This window comes from Sebastes fasciatus, chromosome 1, assembly GCF_043250625.1.
Source record: "Sebastes fasciatus isolate fSebFas1 chromosome 1, fSebFas1.pri, whole genome shotgun sequence".
Lineage (NCBI taxonomy): Eukaryota > Metazoa > Chordata > Actinopteri > Perciformes > Sebastidae > Sebastes > Sebastes fasciatus.
In genome coordinates, this window is record NC_133795.1 from 20,549,006 (window position 1) to 20,571,190 (window position 22,185).

The window sequence follows — 22,185 nt, forward strand, 5'->3', positions numbered from 1 at the left end:
TAGGATTGCCAGTGTGCCAGTGTTGCTTTAGATGCAGGATAAAATGTCCATAGTCAAATCGCTAGCCAATGCTAAAATTGTAGTGAACCTTTGCACAAACACATTCAAATGGCACAGATTGAGAGCTAGTGACGGACGTGGTGAAGTTAGTGGAAGTATACCAGACTATGTTTGGTTTTCTAAATGAGGTGTTAACAAAGAGTATACAAAAAAGTGGAAATCAAAATAAGTATAAAACATGTAATCCATGTCCCTTACCAATTAAAAGGGAAAATACAATAACAGCAATACATAGCCAACAAGACATTACAGTAGTTTACCAGATGTAGTAGAAAAATGTCAAATATTGCATATTCTCTGAAAAAAATAGATATAAATTAGGGCTGTCAAAGTTCACACGATAATAATGTGTTAGCGCTAATTTGTTTTAACGCCACTAATTTCTTTAACGCATTAACGGAACTTGTGATTTTTAGGTTGTAGCAGCTCAGTTTTAAAGCTAGAGTGAAGATATTGGCATCATATGAAACTAGAAGGAACCTATGGAATCCATTGGTACCAACCATGTCATACTAGCTTGTCACAAAGAGGGCTTATTAATGCTCAAAACCTACACTAAATTTTGGCAAGAAAAAAACTGGCATGACCATTTTCAAAGGAGTTCCCCTTGACCTCTGACATCAATGAAAATGGGTTCAATGGGTACCCACGAGGCTCCCCTTTACAAACATGCCAATTTTATGATAATCACATGCAGTTTTGACAGCTGTTGTTGCCTGTCAGGCTTGAGTTTGCTATGTTATGATTTGAGCGTATTTTTTATGCTAAATGCAGTACCTGTGAGGGTTTCTGGACATTATTTGTCATTGTTTTGTGTTGTTAATTGAATAGCATATTAAAATAGCTGTAAAATGAGAAAGTTTGTGACCAGGCAGCCATGTTGAGAAGTTAAGGAAATACCAAGCACCGCCCACCGGCCAGAGCAAATTTTCTCATTTTACAGCTAAGCAGAACACTACAAGATATTTCTGAAAACATTTGAGGCAGGGAATAGGCATTACAGTAACAGAATATTGATTCATATTTGATCAGCGCTGCCTAGTTTGACCGTGATCGGAGTTCGTGAGTGACTTACAGCTGCTTCCTTTGAATGAACAGCCAATAGGAACGCTCAATAGTATAGCTCTCTCTGAAATGACCTGTGATTGGCCAAAGTCTCCCGTCCCAGGCTAGATTTTTTAAAGCCTCAAAACAGAGCCATGATGAGGTGAAGAAGTCTAGTTTTCTCTCAGAAAACTTGAATTACAATATGCGGAAAGGTTATTATGACATTTTTACCCAATGATGCCAAAAACATTCTGCCTACTGCAGGTTTAATTTAGATTAAATATTTGAATCGATTAACAGCCCTAATATGAATACATAGGCATTATAAAAAAGAGAGAATCATTAAAGCCATAAGACAATACATAAGACAAAATATCACTGTGCCTCCTTCCAGTGAACTACAAAAACAAGGATTCACCTGTTTTCTTGTTGAGTAGTGTTATAGACGTTGGGAGGACAGAAAGCTAGAAGCGTTTGATTTTACATTTGCTGGCTCTGTATTGTCTCCCTGAAGGTACTATTTCATATTCAGAGTACAGAATGTGTGACGGGTCCTTCAGAATTCTATGTGCATGTCTGATAACAGTACTTTCATAGATAGTGTGAAGGGACAGATTGCCTTTCTGCCCTATCACTTTTATTGCTGCTTTCACCATGTTATTGATTCTCGATTTTAACTAGACTGTGAGGGTGCCATACCAGGATGCCATACCATATCTAATTATGCTTTCTCCAAAAATATTAGGCTCATGAACTACTTATGGAAGAAATGGGATTTATCCCACATCAAAGTTAAACAAAAAGGCTTATTCTTGGTCTCTGGAAGGGAATTTGACATTGGATTTACTAAAAACCTACACAGTAAAAGTAGTTCATAGTATTTGTGCATGTAGTCTAACAAGTACTAAATCCAGCAGTATAAGTGGCTTGAACTACTTATAAGAAAATTTGATGTGGGATAAAACCCATTTCTTCCAGATGTCCTGAACACAAATACAGTATTTCAGTCATTGTCTGGAATTATTGAAACTGTCATATTAGAGCACCTCAGTTATGCAGAAATTAGCTATTTGAAGGTACAAATGTGGGATATTTACTTGGGGAGATTTTATTTTCAGTATGGCTTTAGTCAGAGATGTCCTGAACACAAATATATCAGTCATTGAATTATTGAGCAAAGTCTTTTTATAGTACCTCAAATATCCAGAAATTAGCTATGTGAGGGTAAAAATATGGGACTTGTACATGGGAAAATCTCTAAATTGATAGAGTAAAATGTTTGATTTTCAGTATGGCTGTAGTTATAGATGTCCTGAACTCAATTATCAAAATAAAAAAATAGACATTCCCCTCACAATTTAGTGGTATTTTCCATTTAATTGATAAGGGCACACGGGTAACATGTTTTTACTTGAATATAATCTAATGAATCTATATCTATATTCCATATATGCATTTTTTTTGTATACTCCTTAACAAATTATTTTGAAAAAAGTTTGAGCAAACTGTATTGGTTAACTATTTACTGTAAACTGTTTTGTTAACAAAAAACATGTGACATACTTTTAAAATACAACGTCCACTTTTTATTTGACTTTATTTGGTTCAAATCATTCAAGCTCATAAGCCACAAGAGATATTAAAGCACTGAAAAGTAACATGAATGACGTGACTCCACGTCATTGCAGATCAGATTACACATTTAAACACCTGCCCATAAATGTGAATCACATCCATAATGACTATTATTTGTTGAGGTGTGGCCATCACACAGATGCTACGCCCAAATATTTCATGAACTGGCTCACCTGTGAAAGTTGCATCCAGCTGTACATTCACGACTTCATCACCAGCAGCCTCCTAATTTTATTCCACCTCTGTGTTATGAAGGATTTTCGATAGAGTTGAATACACATCATCACATCAAATCCTCCACCAGGAGTAGCATATTCAGTGATTTACTGGTGAAGCAATGATTGTAACAAATTGAGCTCATGGATCAATGGTGGAGATATGGCTTCTCCTCATCATTTCAGTGGAGTATTCCTTTAAGATGCTGGGATCTGAGCCTTTGGAGTAAACCAAGGTCATGTTGCAGGTGCATGTCAGGACAATTGGATGCTCTGCAGCAGCTGTTAAACAATTCTCATTAGTGTATCATGAATATCAAGTCTTTAACGTTGAGTTTTTTTATTTGATTTATTTCATTCTATATTTTAACATGTGTATGCATTGCTGGCAAAGGTACGTGATACTGTACTTACCCAAGCAGGACCTCTTTCTCTGTAACTTTATTTGTCCTTAATGCACACATAGCAAAATGAGTACCTTTGTAGCATTATTTACCAAATACATTGTGCTGACATTGATTCATTCTGGTAAATGATCATGGGAGTTAAGGGGGGGGGTGTTCCATCCATCCATCCATCTTCAACCGCTTATCCGGGATCGGGTGGCGGGGGCAACAGCTCCAGCAGGGGACCACAAACTTCCCTTTCCCGGGCCACATTAACCAGCTCTGACTGGGGGATCCCGAGGCGTTCCCAGGCCAGAGTAGAGATATAATCTCTCCACCTAGTCCTGGGTCTTCCCCGTGGTCTCCTCCCAGCTGGTCGTGCCTGGAACACCTCCCAAGGGAGGCGCCCAGGAGGCATCCGTACTAGATGCCCGAACCACCTCAACTGGCTCCTTTCGACGCAAAGGAGCAAGGACTCTACTCCGAGTCCCTCACGGATGACTGAGCTTCTTACCCTATCTCTAAGGGAGACGCCAGCCACCCTCCTGAGGAAACCCATTTCGGCCGCTTGCACCCGCGACCTCGTTCTTTCGGTCATGACCATAGGTGAGAGTAGGAACGAAGATTGAACGGTAGATCGAGAGCTTTGCCTTCCGGCTCAGCTCTCTTTTCGTCACAACGGTGCGGTAAAGCGAATGCAATACCGGCCCTGCTGCTCCGATTCTCCGACCAATCTCACGTTCCATCGTCCCCTCACTCGCGAACAAGACCCCGAGATACTTAAACTCTTTCACTTGGGGTAAGGACTCATTCCCTACCCGGAGTATGCAATCCATCGGTTTCCTGCTGAGAACCATGGCCTCAGATTTAGAGGTGCTGATTCTCATCCCGACTGCGTCACACTCGGCTGCGAACCGATCCAGTGAGTGCTGGAGGTCGCAGACCGATGATGCCAACAGGACCACATCATCTGCAAAAAGCAGCGATGAGATCCTCAGCACACCGAACTGCAGACCCTCCTCCCCCCGATTACGCCTCGATATCCTGTCCGTGAATATCACGAACAGGATTGGTGACAAAGCGCAGCCCTGGCGGAGGCCAACCCCCACCGGAAACGAGTCCGACTTGTTGCCGAGGATCCGAGGGGGAGATGTTGAAATTATTATTTAGGCTAGTAGATATAAGTAATTATGGCACTAGAAGAAGAGAGGGCAATTTCTCTTCTATTGTCTTTTGTTTGTACAAGTGACCAAGGTACTCTGCTGTTTTGTACAAGGAAGCACTACATGTTCTCATGCCAGAGTGTACTGACACACCCACAGAAGAAGACACAGTGTTATTGTTTCCTTGTCACAAGCGTACACATTACAGTACTTGCAGTCATTGAAGGCAGTCTCCACACAGGTTAGACACTAACACATCATATTAAATGTGGACCTTCATCGTGGTTTTCGTCCTTCTGACAGGTAAGAACATCAACCTCTTATATTAAATTGACACTAAAGGAGATGTGTATGATGTGCTTCGAGAAGGATATTCTTTGTACATATCTGTGTATACCTTTGTAAAGATAAGACTGAATCACCTCAAAATCATGCCAGCAGCACTAATTCTGTGATTGTATTATGTCAGCGTATTCTCGTACAACAGTTCGTAAATATGATATCTTAGAAAAAAAGTATTCCTCCTTTTTGGATCATTTCCACTCGTTACATGCATACAGGCTTTTCAAAATAAACTTCCTTCTTCATTAGAAACAACTTCCTTAGATTAAGGCAAGAAAGCTGCTTAGTTAGGCTGAGGAAATATTGTGGTTTGGCTTAACATAACTCAAGAAGTGGCGTAAATACGTATCTTACATGACAAATAAATCAAAATTGACTTCTTGTTTCACACGGGACACAAACGGCGGTCTCCTGGGTAAAAGGCCGATATTTTTTTATCCACCCTGACCTTCTCCCTACGTGGCATTTGCAGTTTGTATTTCCTGGTTCGCGATTATGTAAAATTACAGAAAAATTAATTTCTTGGGACATACACAAATTACAGTGCTTTACTTTTCATAGCCAGCCTGATTATGTTGATGATGGTGATTATTAATCCACTTAACCACATGTTTTTTACAGGTGGACACAGAGCACAGGACATTTTGCATCATGCCTGTCCAGATAAACATGTTGTGTCTCAGATTAATAGGTAAGTTGTACATAAAGTTGAAATCATATATACAACTTCTGTATGATTCAGGAGAGTAATCATCCTGCACATTTAACTATATATTATCTACTATCATACCTTTACACTGTATATTTCACTGGTACCTCTGATCCTTCTATTAAATCATTTTGATTCATGTCAACAGTCCCATTGACAAAGATCGCCAAGGGAAGATTGAGTGCAAGGCTTTCAATGCTACCTCAGGCTGCTCCTGGTCGGGTACCCAGGACAAAGAACTCAGCAACAACTGCCCGGCCAATCATGTAGTTGCTGGCGTCTCCAGCAGTTACAACAGCAAACATGGAGACAGAAGGTTGGTAGCTTGTTGAAATTATGCATTCAGATGTATGATGAATTATTGTGGGAATTTTAATTTAAATAATATACAAGCACAGTTATATGTCATTACAACTGAGATGATGAGTTTATTTTCAAACACATATCCATACTTGATGCTTTCACTTGTAAATGTATCAATTAATCAATTAAAAGCTTGTCAAATACCAATATTTACAGGTAAATATTAAACTCATAACTTTACATTTTGAAGCATAAAAAAATCGTACACAAGCTTAACCCTCCTGTTATGTTCCAGTCGAAGTTGATTTATTTAAAAGTTTTCTCCCTGAAAAATGTAGTTCATGTAATCTGATTGTCATAAGATTCCATGACTTTGTCCACACAGGGCATCTGAACACACAAAATAAATGTTGGTAATTATCATTAAGTTTTGGGTGTTTTATTTAAGTGTTGTACACCTGTGCTGTTCCCAGGCCATTATAAATAGGGTGAGACTACATAGGTGAGCACATACACACAAACAGTCTGAAATTCCATACTAACATGCTATTTAGTATGCTAAAACAGTATGTGAGATATTTTAGTATGTCCAAAACCTTAGTATGAAACCAATAGTATGCGCATTGCATACCATTTCCCAGCACTGGACACTACGGCGGCATAAATATCCAACAATGCATTGCGGTAGTGACGACAATGTTCATATCGGACGTTGACAGCTTTAATTTAACTGTAAGTATAAGATTTCACTTTGCTAGGAATTATATATTGAATTAATTCAGACTTTGAGTCTCACAAACCGTTCTGATCACACAAATTGTTTTGGTTACATGAGGTTGACACGGGTTACCATGGTTACACGTCTCAACCGGCAAGGAGGCTCTCAGGAAGTGACAATGTAAATTACTGCTCAGTGTATCCGAAAAGATACATACTACTGTTTATTTACACAAAAGTTGAACGATAGTACACATATTGAGTATGTAGTGCATAGTATGCGGTTTCGGATAAGGCCACACTCTCCTTCTTGGCCTTCGTGGCAACCCCCACGGAAACCTTTCCCCAAGAGAATCTTTCCACCTTGGGAATCACACCTGTTGGCATTCTCACAATTGCAATATAACTTTTCTCGCAGCTCTGGTATATAAAGCTTTTTGAGGCCTTGCTCACAATTTGTTCTGTGGCTGCACAATGACCAAATTATATATTGTAAGTGAGGCTCTTGATCATATCTCTGATCATGGCACTGGTGAGGAGGAGAGAGGCCAGGAAACTTAACAGTTAAGATGCATTAGAGGGTGAAGTCATGGTGAAGACAACACAGAATATGATCCACACCAAGAGACAACCAATGTCCTTTCTTTATTAATAAAGTAATAGTGGTCAGTTTTGACCGGGAACACAGCAGATGTTATTTTGTACCATTATTTAAAAATTTTAAATGTTTTCAAAACAAATGTGCTTTTTAATTTTTTCATTCAACCTTTATTTAAATCTTGAGGAATCACTGAGGGCATGCCCTCATTTTCAATGATGTCGAGAGTACAATAAAACAGAATGTACAATAAAACAAAATAAATATAAATATACACAGGACATAATTAACGAATCACAAGAAGCAATCAGTCAGACGACAATTGAACAATGTTAAAAACAGTTACATTCAAGAGCGGAGTAGTTTGTAATCATGGATTTAAAATCACCTATGGTTAAAAATGTGTTCACTTTATATGTGTTTTGTAAAATGTTCCAAGTTTTTCCAGCACAAACACCAAAAGCAGTTTCCCCAAATTTTGTGTTTGTACACGGGACTTCAGTTGAGTAATGACTAAAGGACCATATTAATAAGGGCATGATGTATGACGGCAAGTTGCCATTAAGGGCTTTATAAATATATATTAAAAAAATGCAAATATATATACAAAAAAATGCCTATCATCCTTTTTAAACTTTAACATAAAGTAGTCGGTGATAAATAGTACAACAGGTTTCATCTTAGTATTTGTTATAGTCAAAATAATCCATACATTATGCTGTTTTTAGTCTAAAGCTAGTTGTATGAGCTCAGGTCAATGAGGCCTACAGGCCATAATAGCAAATTGTCACGTTTGCGGAAAGCAGGTTTGGCCTTAAGCTCAGAACAAATTGAAGATGTGGCGGCAGGGACAGTTTGATGATTTATTAACAAAAAAGACTTACAGCTCAGAGTCCAAGATCAGGTTGAGAAGAGAAATGAATCCAAAACAATGGAATGCTGAATAACCAGAAACACTAGGAGCAAGGCAGGTACACTAGATACAAAGAATGAACTAAGACGAAACAACAAAGAAAAAAGGTGACGTGGTAAAAAGTACCTGGCTAACTGGAAAAGTGAGAACAGGTGAGCAGGAGGTGAGTTGAGTACAGAACTAATTAGGGACTGGTAAAACTGGTCAGGGCAGGGCAGACAATCAAAAAGGCAGGAAGTCAAAACAGACAACACACAAGATGAGAGGACTTTCAAACTAAATCAGGAAACAAACTTTAGCAAAAACCCAGGACCTTGAAACAAATAGATGTTCAAAACGTGTAATGTTCCAAACAACTTAAGTTGATAATAAAATGATCTAACACAACATTGGGTGATAATACATGTATTATTATGGATTTATAATCAGCTATAATGGGACGGTCATTTTGGATCAGGAACACATGGTAAATAAACATAAAATGAGCCTAACAGGAGGGTTAAGGCCATTGCTTCTTGATTAAGACTAAAATATGACAACCTTCCACATTTAAGCGGAGGTCCGAAATCCATCCGCACACACTTTCCTGACAGCATTTTAAGGAGGACTGATGCTGTTATTAATGCAAATTACCCCTAACATATCTTAAATGCTAAATTCTAAATGGTTTTAAGGCATATTGGAAAATGTATAATTGTTAACTTGATCTAATCTTGTTTCAGTTGGAAATTACTCTGCTGCTCTGCTCCAAACTTTATCACATTTGAATGTCGGGAAACCCCAATGGTCAACTACCTTACTGAAGACTTCAACTGGGAACTCCCTGCAGGCCACTTCCTAACAGGGGTCCAGACTTACCAAAAGAATACCAATGGGTAAATATACTGACAACAGAAAGTCCAGCCCGTTCTCATTCCCAGGGCATCAAATAATGACGGGCATTGGCGTTCGATACCGCCGCACGAGGAACCACTTAGTGCCGGTATGAAGCTGTTCCATTAACTACAATGTAAACCCAACAGTAAGCGCTTCAAGAAAGTACCGGGAGTGTGGTGACATAGTTTAAAGAGTGAAAAGACACATACTGGGCGGGCGGGAGGGGAGATGGATTGTTCCAACAAACACAAGGCTTTCATCCAGGAGACTTCTGTTTGTGTCCTGTGTGTCACTTTACAATCAGTTGTTTGTTTGTGTCCCGTGTTCATAATGTTCAGTGTCATTTTCACTGTACAAACATAGAAGTTTTAAGCACATTCATGTAGTTCTTTCCTAAACCTAACTATGGTGGTTCTGTTGCCTGATCCTAAAGTGACGCTAGGTGTAACCAGTTGTGACTGTGGGCGTGACAAAGCGGCAAAGTTAAACAGTCTGCATCTAAACCAAGGATCTTTACAATATATTGTGTACCACTGCTGCCAGTTGAGTAGAGCTATTATTGATGAAATTAGTAATGAATACCTCAACGTTCTAAATACATCACATAATGACTGTTTTTTTTATTGATAGAGATCATCGCTGGAGTTTCAATTACTGCAAAGGAACAACAAAAGGTAAATTGTTTATTTATTTGTATATATATATATATGATAAAGATAAACATAGTTTATCAGATACATTTAATTTGACTAAATCTTTTTCAATCTATTTTTAGATACCCAGACAGGCAACACACACATCCTTACTATGAAGCAACCAGTAAAAGACTTTTTTATGAAAGGAGATCGTTCTGTCCGAAACAAAAGGAATGCAAAAATCTGTGAAGGCTGCAGATGGTCAAAGATACATGAGAAGGTTCAAGTGCCATATACCATAAGTGATGCCTTTACCTCCCACGAAAAGACGACTATTCACTGTGCAATCAGGGTGTTTGACATGACCACCTGCATCCGGTTTGTTCCTCATAAAGTGCAGCCAGACGACACAGACTACATCAGCATTGTGAAAACAGAAGCAACATGTGAGTCCCAGATTGGGCGAGCTGGAGGCGATCAAGAATTATCTCTGGGTGAAGGTTGCGTTAAAGTAGGCAACATTCAGCACGAGCTCATTCACGCACTTGGCTTCTGGCATGAGCAAAACAGAAGTGACAGGGATGATTACGTCGAGATCAACATTGAAAACATCGTGCCAGAGCAAATAAAAAACTTCAGAAAACTTGAGACAAACAACCTCGATCTTCCATATGACTACTCCTCTGTAATGCATTATGCACGGAAAACGTTCTCAAAGAATGGAGAAGATACCATCGAACCCCTCGATCCTTCAGCACACATAGGCCAGAGGAAAGGCATGTCAAAAATTGACATTCTGAAGATCAACAAGCTTTACGACTGCAGTAAGTATACAACTAAAGCAGTTACAGCAATAGGGAATATTCAGTTTACAAAGTAGTAGTTTTATTCCATGAGTCTTAAAGGGACTGTTCGTAACTTCTCACACGTATAAATCATTGGGGGTCGGTGTCCCATGCGCGCTCGCGTGTGGCTACGCTGTTCAGACTCAGACTCCAACACAAACTACACGGAAGCAGCAAAACCGCAAAGTTATATCTAGTGAAGCCCGTCTTGCAAAACAGTGTTGGCCGCGGTCGGAGGACGCGGGGGAGACCGTGGCTTCAGTCTCCAGGGCCAGAGTCTCTGCTGTACTCTGCTCCTCTGCCTGCCTGCTTGCCTTCACTCACACACCGCGCTCGTTCTCACTTGCTCTTTCACTCTACTCTCACATGCATGCGCGCACACTACACCCTGCAGAAGAGTTAGTTTAGCTCTGAGAATATCTAGTGAATGTACAGTGGACTTTGTGCAGTAATAAATGATGCAGCTCCTCCATACCAACAGAGGTTTCCTGTTAGTGGAGCGGATAGTGGAAAAATCGTGCAAATAGTGATACAAGCACCAAATTTGGCATGATGATTCCCGAGGGGTCACTTAGCAAATATAAACGAACGACCACTTGAAAATCCAAGACGGCGGCCATTTTTCAAGATGGCCGCCAAATTGACCTGCCGTTAATGGTTTCTCTCATAGAAATTCATCTACTTGGTCAATTTGAGTGATCTTGGTGTCAAATTATGTGTTTTCTAGCATGCTGGATCTTATTTTGATAGTTTTAATAATTTTGAACTGCAATATGGCGGACATTTTTAAGATGGCTGTCAAATTTACTCGCAGAGAATGCTTTTCTTAAAGAAATGCATGTACTTGGTCAACTTGAATGATTGATGTAGAATTATATGTTTTCTGGTATGCTATCTAATTTTACAGCTTTAACATCCTCCGATACGTTTTTTTTTTACTTTTGGCTGTCCGGTGAGTCTTTGCTTTGTGGTGTTTGCATGGCTCAATTGGCTTGTAGGTCTACTGTTGTAGATATCAATAGCTGCTGTTGCCATAGGTGTAGGGGCTTAGTGGTAGGGGTAGTACCTTTGTTTCAGAAGTCAGCCACATCCTCCAGGATGGACTACTGGCACTGGTCCTCACTACTTGCCCAACTCTCACCTGTGGCTCCATGAAGTTGCTAGTGCACGGCAATGACCACACCCCGGGACACCATGTTGGCTCACGGGCTGAACTAGGTGAGGGTAGCACACAGAGAGTATCTCTGTGATGGAGTATGTCTAGCTCTAAATGTCAAAGTGCATAGAGTCAACGAACCAGCCATCTTTATCCATGAGGTTCCAACCCAACTGCCAGAATTGGAAAAACAGCAAAGAACTGTAAAGGAGTGATTGTCGGGCACTACCAGGGCACACTGGTGACAATCGCTGCTGTGTAACTCAGAATGGGGTTTAACGTCAGCTAAGTAGGATTCAGCATTATACTTAGTGTCCAAAATGCTGCTTACTACCAACCCCTGATCAGTTTAAGGCAGCAAAACCTGAATCGACAGGATGTGCAAGCGCGGGAGAGCCGAGCCAAGGATAATGGGGTTTCAGTTATCCAGATAGTGTACAGATTGCGTAAAATAATGCATGAACCTAGCTGTATCCCATGCAAGCAAGTGCCCGTTCAGTGATGGAAAGCTCCTTCCCAATCTGAGTGCTGGAGATGTCAGCCTGCTTGCTTGGCTGCTCTGTACAAACGAGAACGAGCCTATCTGAATGCCCAACAGCTGCAGAAGAAAGAAGAGCTGTCCCAGAAGAAGGAAGCAAATATGGAGAAGCAGTCCACCTGGCAAAGGCTGCTCAGATGATACGTCGTGACATGTTTCAGCATAAATCAGAATTCAACAGCAAGATACCGTCCCACCATCACTGCTTCAGTTTGTATGTATGATTGAACATGGGGCTGATATCAAGTCACAACTCCAAAATGGCACATCAAAATCTGACCTTGCAACTGTTACAGTAGAGCTGTTTTGCCAAATACAGGGAAGGATCGCAGGTCCACAGGCAATCCAAGGACAGGAAGACACCTTTTGCTATGTATGTTGGCCTGTCTGTGTTTGCCAAGACCAGAAAGAGGCAACTGATAGATATGTTGGTGTGGGAACCTCATGGATAAAGATGGCTGGTTCGTTGACTCTATGCACTTTGAAATTTGGAGCTAGAAATACTCCATCACACAGAGACTCTCTGTGTTTTACCCTCACCTAGTTCAGCCCATGAGCCAACATGGTGTCCGAGGTGTGGTCATTGCCGTGCACTGGCAACTTCATGGAGCCATAGATGAGAGTTGGGCAAGTAGTGTGAACCAGTGCGAGTAGTCCATCCTGGAGGATGTGGCTGACTTCTGAAACAAAGGTGCTACCTCTACCACTAAGCCCCTACACCTATGGCAACAGCAGCTATTGATATCTACAACAGTAGGCCTACAAGCCAATTGAGCCTTGCAAACACCACAAAGCAAAGACTCACCGGACAGCCAAAAGTAAAAAAAAAAAAACTTATTGGAGGATGTTAAAGCTGTAAAAATTGTTAGATTAGATAGCATACCAGAAAACATATAATTCTACATCACAATCATTCAAGTTGACCAAGTACATGCATTTCTTTAAGAAAAGCATTCTCTGCAAGTAAATTTGACAGCCATCTTAAAAATGTCCGCCATATTGCAGTTCAAAATTATTAAAACTATCAAAATAAGATCCAGCATGCTAGAAAACACATAATTTGACACCAAGATCACTCAAATTGACCAAGTAGATGAATTTCTATGAGAGAAACCATTAACGGCAGGTCAATTTGGCGGCCATCTTGAAAAATGGCCGCCGTCTTGGATTTTCAAGTGGCCGATCGTTTATATTTGCTAAGTGACCCCTCGGGAATCATCATGCCAAATTTGGTGCTTGTATCACTATTTGCACGATTTGACTGAAAAATGGATGTTAGCCGCTCCACTATGTGTCTTGTGAAGTGATGGGGCTCCGTAGCGAGAAACATTATCGTCTCCGACCAAAACTCCGGTGTCTCCCCTGTTCCCTCCGGCCGCGGTCAGGAGGCTGAGGCAGGAAAAGCCAACACTAGGATCAGCACTGATTCATGGAGAGACCTCCGTCTGGTCAGCTAACATTACTGACAAGCAGGTGAAATATAGAGTGATATTGTGGTTTTAGCTGACGTGTGTCGCCTCACTGTTTTGAGCGATGCTCGTTTATGTCTATGTAAAGCGAGCACAAGTGTGAGCGCGAGCAACAGTGCGCTGACTTACGTTGATTTAACGGTCACAGGTGTCGCTGTTAACAAGCAATTTCTGATTCTTGCAAACAGTCCCTTTAACCATGCTGGCTTAATGTAACTTTTCCAGTCTTTAAGACCTTTTCTGTTTACATCTTTGTCTATAACTCACCAAGTAAACTATCCTTTTTCTCACAGAGGATTACCTCCATAAATACGGCAAATGGGACAATAAGTTCAACAACCCATTTAATCGCACGTGTCCTTCTGGCCAAGCTGTTTCTGGCATCACAAGGTGGGCAGTATAGAATTAATGTTTTTACATAATGCCTTATAAATATTTACACCCATCAGGGTTGGAGCAAATGTCAAATTTATGTTATATGAACACATGATGTGTATCCTAGGCTCTTTCAAGATTGAATACCGAAATCTGGGTTAATACAAGACCTGGGTTAAAAAGTACCCCTGTTAAACACAGTTAAAGTAGCCATAGGCTATCTGTAGTTTAGGATTTCTTGGGCAAACAAGTGCCTTTCAATTCTTACCTTTTCAGTGATATCATGAAAATACAGGTAATTGTCTTTGTCTCTTCTATGGAAACAGAATAATACAAACCCATATTTACCCATATCTTTATTCCTCTTTCTGTTTCCACAATAGTCTCTACAATAGTGACCAAAAAGATCGACTTTGGGCTTTTTCGTGCAAGTCTTTCAAGTTAACCAGAACATGCAAGTGGTCAGCTCATGTGAACGCATTTGAGGCAGAATTCAACTTCAAATGTGGAGACAATGAAGTGATTTCAGGGACCAACAGTACTCACAGCAGCATCTACCATGACAGGAAGTAAGTCATTTTTTTTTCTTTTCACTAAATAAAAATCGACCCATTCTTAATTTTCACCAAAAAAAAAAAAGAGTTATAATTAAAGGTCACATATTATACTCCATTTAAACTAGTTATTATAGGTCTCAGACACCTCCAAACCATGTCTCTGAAGTTTTTTTTTCAAAAAAACAATCAGATCATGCATTCCAGCATGTCTCTATAACCTCTGTTTCAGCCCATTTCCAAAAGTGCTGATTTCTGTGTCTGTAGCCTCTGTCTCCTCCCACTCTGCTCTGATTGGTCAGCGTTTTCTGTCAATCAAACGTCCTCAACAACACAGCGTCACCCTCCCCGCCCCCCTCGCGGCCTGAGAGCAGGGATAGAGAGGAGTGGAGAGAGAGGAGCTAGAATAGAGCTTATAAACCACTTTAAAGTTTATAAACCAGAAACTTCACCCAGCGCACGTTACCGGAGGAATCTGATCAGAAATCGGCGACACATGATGAACATCTGCGGTCCAGATTCCAGGTTTTCCTGACGGTTTCTCTCAGGTAAATAATACTATTTATATCTCTGTTAGTTAGCTCAGTGTTTACCTCATGCATCAACTCTGTAAACCGTAAAAATACACTCTGTTTTACGTCTGTCTTTACAGATCCATCTGTGAGAAATGACCGACAGAATCATCCCAGAGGAGAGCAGACAGCTGAGAGCAGACAGCTGTGGGCAGATGGGAGATACAGAGCTAACCCGTTAGCATGTAGCTACATGCTAACGGGTTAGCTCTGTTCACATGGAGATACAGAGCTAACCCGGTAGCATGTAGCTAACCCGTTAGCATGTAGCTACATGCTAACGGGTTAGCTACATGCTACCGCTATGACACGGTGTGTAAACACAGCGACCATCAGGGTGGAAAATAGAAGATGTGAAACAGTAGTCAGTTCATTATTTCTGCTAAAAGATAAATGTATGGAAGATCAGAGTAATGGTATATAGCTGTCTCTGTGTTACCATGACTACAGACCACCGGAGCTTAGTTTACCATAGTTTACCAGAGCTGAAGACTTTCTCCTGTACCATGTTAACTTAACTAACTAACAGGTGAGATGATTACAAATGCTGTGAATAATTAATATTGTCATCTGTCTACTCAAATAAAGTTTGACTGTGAAACAGAAATGTGTTGTGTTGCTTACAAGTCACTATTTACTACCTGTAATCTGCTACATGCATGACATCAAATATATATAATATATAAATATCATCTGTTTAAACAGTGTAATTACATAAAGCCTTTGTGAATGAACATGTTATATTTAGATGATGGGAGTACATGAAGACTGTTCTGCTGGTTCTTGCAGACTAACAGGAGCTACTTTGCTCAAGTTCGGTTGAGGAGGAGAGACAGTGACGTGCTGTGGGGCGGGGTCAGCTACTGAAGGTTCTCTCTGGTTCGACCAGGAAACCCTTAAATGGCTTGCATTTCTCAAATGACGTCAGAATACAAGGAAAAAAAGCAAATTTTTTTTCTGCACCCATTTCCGGACAAACGGAGGAGGAGAAAAAGAGAGAGGATGGTCTTTTATGATACTATGGTGGCCTGTAGACACACTGGGGACAGATATTGATGTTTAAAAGACATGGAAAAGTGCATTTTGCATAATAGGTGACCTTTAACTTTCAATTGCAGGTTGAGTAAAACAATGCAGCTGCATTCTAATATTAACATAGTTGATAGCTACTGTAAATTAACACATTGTTTTTCTATTTCAGATGGAAGTTTTACTGCTGTAGTTATCCTGGTTTTACCACGTCCAACTGCAAAACAACAGAGATCAACGACTTTAAGGAATCTTTGAGCTGGACAGCCTCCGACGACTACTTCCTAACGGGAGTGAAAAGCTCCTTTGATGATAAAACATGGTAAGTTACTTTGTAACAATTTATCACAGGGATACATCCACATCCCACTTACAGTGACTCTTAGATGCCAAACCTTTTACCAATTATTCATAATAACAATGGAATTACCAGTTTGTAAATGCTCTCAAAATGTTATTGTTTCTCGTTGACAGCGACCGCCAATGGACTTTGACATACTGCGAGGGAAACACTCAGATGCAAGAATGCAGATACCATTAAAAAGAAGGTGTCTGTAGTACTCTTAGTTTCGCTGTTCCACTACATCTATTCCGTGACCAACGTACTCCAGTTTCTTTTAAATTCCTCTTCTCTGTTTCTTAACTTATAGGTGATTCTTTCCATTTCTTTTATCCCTTTGAATGTTAGTTTTCAAGTGCTGATAGATTGTGGTTAAACATCCAGCCAAGTTGGTGTGATTTGTTTGACACTAGAACCACCAAAGGGTCATTTTAACCTCCCTAGCGTTTTCAAATGCATGTCAATTTGTTAAAATGAAACCCCTATATCTCTCAGTGCATGACTTTTAGTAAAATGGGGTTATTAATCATATAGTGAATTATGGGGTGTGTGGGATAAAGACAAAAAAAAAAAATATCATTTATACATAGAACCGCTGAAGGGCCATTTTTACCGAGCTAGAGCTTGCTAGCTAGCAAGATAGTCAGATTTGGATTTTGGATTTGGAAACATGAATCGGAGCAGAAGATGGATGAATGTCCAAAAAGCTCTGTCAATGCTCTAGGACATGAGTGAGGGAGAATCTGATGGGGGAGAGATAACGGCGGACATGAGTGAGGGAGAATCTGATGGGGGAGCGATAACGGTGGACATGAGTGAGGGAGAATCGGATGGGGGAGAGATAACGGCGGACATGAGTGAGGGAGAATCTGATGGGGGAGAGATGACGGTGGACATGAGTGAGGGAGAATCTGATGGGGGAGAGATAACGGCGGACATGAGTGAGGGAGAATCTGATGGGGGAGAGATAACGGCAGACATGAGTGAGGGAGAATCTGATGGGGGAGAGATAACGGCAGACATGAGTGAGGGAGAATCGGATGGGCGAGAGATAACGGCAGACACGAGTGAGGGAGAATCAGATGCGAGAGAGATCAATGACCCGTCATTTTCACTGGATGAGGAGTCTTCATCTGATGTCCCAGCGGTTCTAAGGGGGTAATGGAATGTTGGCGGTTCTAGTGTTAAATGCGGATATGCGTCTTATTGCATACAGGTATTTATCTCCTTCCATTTCTATTCCTAATGGTGTGGTACCTAGTATCATTTTGGACGGTTGTAACGTATGTATGTTTGTGACGTCATCCTGAACTGCCCCCCCAGAGTGTTTTCAACAACTTCAACCCTGAACAGACTTAAAATGTGTGTGCTCTGCATATTTCCTCCACCATTTGGTAGATATTTTGTGTTAGGAAGACCTCATGTTAATTTTTCTGGCAAATTCTTTCAAATATGTTGATTATGTTGTCTTTCCAATCTTCTTCCAGAATTACTATTGCCAGTTCAGTTTATTCTTTGGTGTTTTCCACATTTAGCTATGTTTCCTGTAGGATCTTATACAGTTTTAAGATCTTACCATTTTCACTGTTTCTATTTCTGTTTATAAATTTCAGCAACCAATGCATTCTCTGACTGTTCTTTGCTCTGCTGTTTCATGAGATAGCTCCTTATTTGTAAATATCTAAAGCAATTATTGTTACCTATACTAAATTTAGTTGCTAATGTTTCGAATGAATCTATCATATAATTTGTAATCATCTCCTGGTAATTTATCCATTCTATTAGGAAACAAATCTGGATCACTCACTATCTCTCTCAAATATATGCATTCTTTATCAAATTTATATATTTTACGGATACATCTACAATTTATGAATGTATTTTCCAAACTGCTATTATTTCCGTTGTATATTTTGCATTTCCTTTAAACTAATGTAAGTTAGTGTTCCAACTGAGGCTTTATTCAGCTGACTTGGTTTCTTCCCCGTAGTCTTGTCTCGCAGGTATCCATGGATTGGGGTTACACCTGGATCATAGTTGCGCCTGCTGCTGTGGCTCTACTGGACACCCCCTAATACTGTCATTATTATCAGACATATTTCTATTATTATTACTGCTACTATTATCATCATTCTATAGATATCCATTGCTGCTATTATTATTGTAGACATATTTGTATTATTATTTCTGCTATTACTATTGTCTATTAGATCCACCACTATTATTATTATTATTAGTAGTAGTAGTAATCTACTGTTATTTCTGTTCTTACTATTATTCTATTAGATCCACCACTACTACTATCCATCCATCCATTATCTGTAACCACTTATTCCATTCAGGGGCGCTGGAACCGATCCCAGCTGACGTTGGGCGAAGGCAGGGTACACCCTGGACAGGTCGCCAGACTATCACAGGGCTGACACATAGAGAAAGACAACCATTCACACTCACCTTCACACCTACGGGCAATTTAGAGTCAACAATTAACCTAACCTGCATGTCTTTGGACTGTGGGAGGAAGCCGAAGAACCCGGAGAAAACCCACGCCAACACGGGTAGAACATGCAAACTCCCAAAGCTGGATTCGAACCTGCAACCCTCTACAGTCGCAGACAGTGCTGACCACTGCACCACCGTGCAGCCCCACTACTATTATTATTATTATGTCTATTATTATTTTTACTATTTCTATTATTACTATCATTCTATTAGATCCACCACTACTATTATTCATCTTATTGAGCTTATTTATATTATTATTATTATAGCTGTTGTGTCATTGTTGTCGTTGGTGTGCATTTCCCCCCCCCCCCCCCCTCTCTCTCTCTTTCTCAACACAGCCAGTCGAGGCAGATGGCCGCAAACCCAGAGCCTGGTTCTGCCCAAGGTTTCTACCAGTGAAAGGGGAGTTTTTTCTTGCCACTGTTGCACCGAGTGCATGCTCATGGGGGATCTCATGTTGGGTCTTTGTAAATTATAGTGTGTGGTCTAGACCTGCTCTGTATGAAAAGTATCTCTAGATAACTTCTGTTATGATTTGACACAATATAAATAAATTTAAATTGAAACTAAAATTAGGTTTTACTTCATTGTTTGTCCATTTCATTAGTATATCTTCTTGAGTAGCATAGAAATAGATCATTAAATCTGGGAAACTAATACCTCCCTTTTCTGTAGGTTGGGTTAGCATACATTTTTTTTCCCTTTCCTTTTATAAATCCAGATATAATTTGAAAGCGTTGTATTACACATTTAAAAATTACTATGTAGAATGTTAATAGGTAAGGTTTGAAATAAGAAAAATAATTGTGGAATAATCATCATTTGCACGCTTTCTACTTTAATCAGTATTGATTCTGGTACTGTTTTCCATCTGTTGAGGTCTTGTCTCAATTTATTTTCCAAAACTTGGCAATTGTGTATATACAGGGTTTTTATGTCTCCAGTAAGATAGATTCCAAAATATTTATTTTTTCTTTAAGTCCCATTTCATTTTAAATCCATCTTTGAGCTCGGTGATATCTGGTTAGTGGTTAGTATTATTGGGCTGCCTCATGTTTTTAATTTAGTATAATGAGCGGTACTGCTTTATTTCTTAAGTCTAATTGCTAAAAGTTTGAACAAATGTGCCCTGCATATTTCTTTTTTGTATATTTCATTGGATTCTCCACTTCCTCTGTGTGGATCCAATACAACTATTTGTATTTATTTTTAATTAGATTTTCTTGTTCATTTGTATTTTTATGTTGTTTTTTTTAATTGTTGAAGTGTCTTTTTTGTTGTTTTTGTCTTTTCTTAAATGCAGAGTATGCTATTCTGTGTACCCATAAAACAGCTTTAGCTCCCTCCCATATAATAATTGGATTAGTGCCCCAAGTATTATTTATCTTTGTATATTCTTTAAGTGTATTATTTATCTTCTCTGAAAATATTTTATCTTACAAGAGTGAGTTGTTTAGCCAATCTCTGATTGAGGCCCTTTAAAGTTATATTTGTGTGCTGGCGCTGGGTGCAGCAACGAAGACTCATTGACAGATTCTTAGATTAACATGATGCATTTGTTTTGTGTGCCAGATGCATCAGAATCAGAATCAGAATCACATTATAATGTTTTAATTGGACAATAGGGGGAAAAATCAATTTAAAGATTGCTACCAATGCCCATCTGCCACCTGCAAGTTGGAGTCATACATTTTAGAGACTTCTTGCACTTTATCATGGGGAAGTACCGGCCTGCATTCATCAGAAGATCAGAAGTGCTGATGTGAAAGTAAGTGTGCATGCAACATTAGTTTATCATGATTTCACTCTTGATTACTGTGATGGGACTGTCACTTAGCCCATCTGGAGACTGTTTTTACGATGTTCATGAATGTGTTCACAAAGATTAATAACATGAGCTGAGGTTATGACCTTTATGGACAGTACATACAATAATCATTTGTTCACTTGGACGTTTAGGATTAGGTGAAAGTGTTTTTGCTTTTGGCTAAGAGCCAATATTATTCCAGTGCTATGTTCTCTGAAGTACTATTTATTGTACTGTGTAAAAGAGTCCATGAGATGCCCTGCCTGTCTTCTTGATAGTAAGGTCTGTGTATCTCCATTGCAATTAAAATATGTATACTTTACTACCCTTTCATGGGTACGACGTCTCTTTATTTAAAATGTCCACAACAATGATGTAAGATCAAGCAACTGTTTTATTATTTTATTTTATTTATCAAGATAAATGATATATATGTATATATACTGTATGAAGGTGGAGGTTAAGCAGGCTGAATCAACTATTTGAGAGGACAATGTTGAGTAAAAGACAAGTGAACTCGCCACTCTCATAAATCAGCTGTAGGTGTCTAACAACGAAACCAATGTTATGGGATTAGATTTGTTTAACAAAAATAAAAATGTGATGAATCTGTTAGTTTTTGGTTTTGTTGGTAGGTTATTTTGTGTTTGCTCTCCCCTCTGTCTTTTTCTCATGGCAGGGCATGTGTGTGGCAGGGGTGTGGCTGGCTCCTCCCAGGGCAGCAATGAGGTACACCAGGTTTCAATCAGCTCATCAACCTCTCCATAAAAGCCTGGTCTTCACTCCGCCACTCTCACTACTGCCAGATAATGCCGTCTCGTCCAGTAGTGCTATGCGTGCATTCTCTCCCAGTGTTTTTGTAGCTTGCTATTTTTTTAGTATTGCCCATGTTTCCCGTACTTACCTTTTTTTTTTCCTTTGCTCAGGTTATTCTGTGTGCCTCGCTGTTTCGCTAGCTTCCGTGTCTTCAGTGAGTGAGTTTTTCCATGTGCTCAGACCTCGTGTCCATTCTCTCCTCACCGGTGATATCTCCACAAGTCAGCCAGCTCCCTGCCTCCACTGCCTGCGTCTCTTTTTGGTTGGAAAATAAACTGTTTTAATTTTTTACTTACCTGTGTCCGTCTCTGCTTTGGGGTCCAAACAAAACCTAAACCTGACAAAAATATGTTTAATTGGAAGTGAATGAAAATCATTTTAAACCAAAAACAAATGAGCCTAAAGGCAAAATTTACAATAAAACTATACTAATCTGTATAGTATTACATAATTCTCAATTTGTCTTCACCAAATTATTATTGATCTTTTGCTGTCCATTTTTTTCAGTTTTACTGCTGAGTTTTACCACTTGTTGCTCATCCAGACTACTGAACTGAAAAATTCAGTTATGAAACTGAAA

The 22,185-nt window shown here is 39.6% G+C and overlaps 1 protein-coding gene across 4 annotated transcripts; it reads left to right on the plus strand.

Moving 5' to 3' along the window:
• Positions 1–4,725: 4,725 nt before the first annotated feature.
• On the plus strand, positions 4,726–18,317 carry LOC141768394 (astacin-like metalloendopeptidase). 4 transcript variants are annotated; one of them, XM_074636695.1, is made up of 11 exons: positions 4,726–4,809; positions 5,470–5,539; positions 5,706–5,873; positions 8,811–8,963; positions 9,595–9,638; positions 9,740–10,423; positions 13,901–13,997; positions 14,366–14,551; positions 16,310–16,459; positions 16,612–17,282; positions 17,403–18,317. In XM_074636695.1, the coding sequence occupies exons 1-10, from the start codon at positions 4,773–4,775 to the stop codon at positions 16,676–16,678; spliced, it is 1,656 nt and encodes a 551-aa protein (XP_074492796.1). In that variant the 5' UTR covers positions 4,726–4,772; the 3' UTR covers positions 16,679–17,282; positions 17,403–18,317. The 4 variants fall into 4 exon arrangements, with proteins under 4 accessions (XP_074492796.1, XP_074492801.1, XP_074492790.1 ...); XM_074636700.1 differs by having other exon boundaries at positions 16,612–17,273; positions 17,401–18,317; XM_074636689.1 differs by having other exon boundaries at positions 16,612–17,250; positions 17,378–18,317.
• Positions 18,318–22,185: the final 3,868 nt, after the last annotated feature.